At 53.8% G+C, this 3,479-nt stretch overlaps 2 protein-coding genes across 2 annotated transcripts in view; both read left to right on the top strand.

Annotated features, from left to right (window-relative positions):
* GALT (galactose-1-phosphate uridylyltransferase) overlaps positions 1 to 1,186 on the top strand; it is a 3,621-nt gene extending 2,435 nt beyond the window's left edge. The window contains exons 10-12 of the mRNA XM_006758631.2: positions 6 to 24; positions 350 to 504; positions 764 to 1,186. Of these exons, the coding sequence (XP_006758694.1) occupies positions 6 to 24; positions 350 to 504; positions 764 to 844 (255 nt within the window). The 3' untranslated portion in view covers positions 845 to 1,186. The remainder of the gene's footprint in view (positions 1 to 5; positions 25 to 349; positions 505 to 763) is intronic.
* Positions 1,187 to 2,489: 1,303 nt separating this feature from the next.
* Positions 2,490 to 3,479, top strand: part of IL11RA (interleukin 11 receptor subunit alpha) — a 10,992-nt gene continuing 10,002 nt past the window's right edge. Inside the window, exon 1 of the mRNA XM_006758551.2 lies at positions 2,490 to 2,579. The gene's annotated coding sequence lies outside the window, so the exon portion shown is untranslated. The remainder of the gene's footprint in view (positions 2,580 to 3,479) is intronic.

The following is a 3,479-nucleotide window of genomic DNA, read 5'->3' as shown; positions in this document are numbered from 1 at the left end:
TTCCCTACTCCATGGGCTGGCACGGTGAGGCTTTTTGAGCACCCATATCTAGCCCTAACATCGTTTGTGGGCTCCCGTAGCCCAGCCTGGTGGACTGCAACCCCTAGCAGGCCTTTGAACTCTTGCTGGGGGAAATGTCCGGAGCAGGGCTGCTAGGCCTGAGGGTGGAGCAGGGACTTGGTGAAAATAGGTTCCAGTGTGCTTTCCAATGCCTGGTCTGCTCTCTGGCAGAGAATGCTGGGAAATATAGTTTTTAAGTACTAGCCTAGTTATGGGGTAGCGGGGGTCAGGGCTAGTCTGTACAACTTAGAAAGGGCCGTTTCTGCCATCTCTGCCTTCTTCCTCTCAGGGGCTCCCACAGGATCAGAGGCCGGAGCCAACTGGGACCACTGGCAGCTGCATGCTCATTACTACCCTCCACTCCTGCGCTCTGCCACTGTTCGGAAATTCATGGTTGGCTACGAAATGCTTGCCCAGGCTCAGAGGGACCTCACTCCTGAGCAGGTCAAGACTCGGAGCATCCTAGGTCCCCTTTTCTCTCCCATTTCCTCAAAAGATCCCAGCAATCAGGACCTCGAGAATTCCTATAACCCTGGCATTCCAAAGGCTGCAGGAGCTGCTCAACTCCTTCATCCTCTGGCTATTCCAGCAGTCCTTATCACCAGCCTCCTGGTCCTACAAGCCCTCCTTCAGTGTCTCTTAGGCACTCAGAGCTCCATACCACCATTCTGGGCAGCTCTTACCCTCCCTCTTCCCCTTTCAGGCTGCGGAGAGACTGAGGGCACTTCCTGAAGTTCACTACCGCCTGAGACAGAAGGACAGGGAGACAGCAGCCGTCGCCTGACCATGCTGACCCCAAGGCTTTCTGCCTGAGAGAACCAGAGCCTATGGTTTGGGCAGATGTGGGATTAATAAAACTGTACTTCTCAAGCTTTAATCACATATTCTAATGCCAGAGGAGTGTGAACTCTAACCCTCGGGAGTCTGGGTTAAAGGCTGAAGGCACAGCTTCAACCACAACTTTTCTTTGTCTACAGATGTGCAAAAACTTAAGGATAAAAATCTTCCCTCAATCTCTGAACAAAATTAGCACTCAGTATTATGTCTTGTTTATGGATTCTCTTAATTCCTGGAGTAACGAAAGCATCCCAATTTAAGAAAACGATTAAAACTCCTGTGTGCTTGTCTGTGGCTGAGGCTTTGGAGAAGGCGAGAGGCCCCCTCACCACCACGCCTAGGGTGTCAGCTCACCAAGCCTGGGCCTGGATGTTTGGTGGGGAGCGGGTGAGCAGGATCCTGGTCCCAGTGGTCAGTGGCCAGACCATGGGCTGCTGGCCAGAACCCTGGCTTTGTGAGTGGCTGTAGCTTGGCTCTGCTCCAGCCCACAGGGGCTAAAAGGGGCGGGCAGGGAGCGTGTACGTGGCTTTGTATCCTTGGCTTCTCCAGACTTCCACGTGCAGCATGTATGTGCAGGCTCTACACACCTCTGTGGTCCCTGTGCCTCATCACTGCACAGGTTAATAAACAGCTATGGCAGGAAAGGGGCTGTTAAAATTAGGAGCCCCAGGGCCTGGAAGGATGGGGTGGTCTTTGGAGTCTACCCTGACCCTCCTGCACCTGTTTCCTTGGGAACAATAGGCCATGCAACCCAGGAGACTCGATGCCACCTAGTGTCCTTCAAACTTTTAGGTGAGGACAGGGTTGCAAACAATGCAAGGATGGCCAGAATGCTCTTTGGGAGGGAAATCACGCCAAGACCAAGACCAGACAGCGGTGACCTGGCCCAGGAGAACCTTGGCTGCCTGCCTTCCGGTCCAAGGTTCTCTCTTGAGACCCTGAGGCGAAGGGTCTGGGACTTGGAGTGTTGCCCTGGTCTGGAAGGAGCTCAGACAGACATGGGACACATTTTCCTTAAGCCCCCAGTGACGAGCGTGGATGAGACCCTGTTTCTTAAGGCACTCGCCTAAACCCGGCAGACGTTTTAAACAGAACCATGCCCTACTCCTTTGGGCTGCATTTTGGAATCATCTGGGTGTTTTAAACAATCCTGATGCCTAGGTCCAGCCTCCAGAGCTTCTGGTTTAATTGGTTTGGAGTATGGCTTGCAGTTTTAAAACCACAATATTCAGCAAAGTTTGAGAACCTCTGCCCTACACCATTCTTCTTTATTTGGAGTCAGGGGCACCTTAAGCTTGTCCAGTCACCTGTCCAGTGGCTCCTGAGCCACTGAACTTGAGGCTTTGTTTGCGGACAGAAGGTAGGGGGAGGGGCCTGAAAGATTTCAGCCTTGCTGTTCCTGGAGGACAAGCCTTCGGGCAAGAACCCAGGAATCCATCCCCAGGCTCTGTCCCCTCGCAGCCTCCTTGGTCCGGGACGGGACAGGAAGTGTCCGGCAGAGGTGGGGGAGGAGGTGATTGGCAGTTGGAGGCTCCAATGGGCCGGAACCCCCCCTATTTCACCCCTCTCCTTCCATTGGTGCCTGGGCGGAGCCACCCCCATATCGGGCCCCAGGGCTGGAGGGAGTAGAGGCCGGGGCAGAGGGCGAGGGCGGAGGGCGCTGGCGGCGGAGGCCGCGGAAGGTGAGGCCTGGTGGGGCTGTGGGCGTGCACGAGGGAGCCTTGCCAGCAGAGGACCGGGCAGGGTGAAGTACGATGAAGGGCTCAGTGTGACTGAGGGACTGTCAGCGTGTGTGCGTGTGCGTGTGCGTGTGTGTGTGTGTGTGTGTGTGTGTCTGTGAGGCTGTGTGTGATGATGTCTGTGTGAAGCTCCGCAACGGCGTCACTTGTTGCAAGTGTCAGCTCATGTAGCTGTCATTGTGCATGTGGCTGTGCCAGGGATTGTGCGTGTATGTGTCAATGTGAAGTGTTTGGGGAGAGACTGGGTCGTGTGTTGGTGCGTGTGAGAGGTCCTGGGACCACATCGGGAATGTGTTTTGGGAAGGTCTCTATGGGGTTTAAGGTCGTTTCTGCCAGTGTAAGAGTGGGTGGCTGGGTTTGTGTAAGCCAGAGTGACTTCAGGAACAGTAGAGCGAGGAGCCGTAGAGCAAGAGTGAGACTTGTGCTACGTGTGTGTCCTGTGTCCTAAGTGTGAGACTGCGTGGGAGTGGAGCTGTGTTTGTATTTGGGGGACCAGTATAAACACAAGGGGACTGACCTTTCTACTGATGTCCCCATAGACAGAACAGAACCATTCCCAACACATTTGGCTTCCCCTCCTGTCTGTGCTTAAGAATCCCTGTCGCTGGTGTATTGCTTCTTATTTTCTGTTTCTCTGTCTGACTCAGTTTCCTTATATTTATTTCTTTAAAATATATTTGTATGTATTTCAGAGAGGACGGGAGAGGGAGAGATAGAGATAGACACATCAATGATGAGAGAGAATCATTGATCGGCTGCCTCCAGCATGGCCCACACTGGGGATCGAGCCCGCAACCCCACCGGGAATTGAACCGTGACCTCCTGGTTCATAGGATGAGCTCA

Source organism: Myotis davidii, unplaced genomic scaffold (assembly GCF_000327345.1).
Source record: "Myotis davidii unplaced genomic scaffold, ASM32734v1 scaffold534, whole genome shotgun sequence".
Taxonomy (NCBI): domain Eukaryota; kingdom Metazoa; phylum Chordata; class Mammalia; order Chiroptera; family Vespertilionidae; genus Myotis; species Myotis davidii.
The sequence above is the reverse complement of the archived record's forward strand: the minus strand, read 5'-3'. Positions and strand labels throughout refer to the sequence as shown.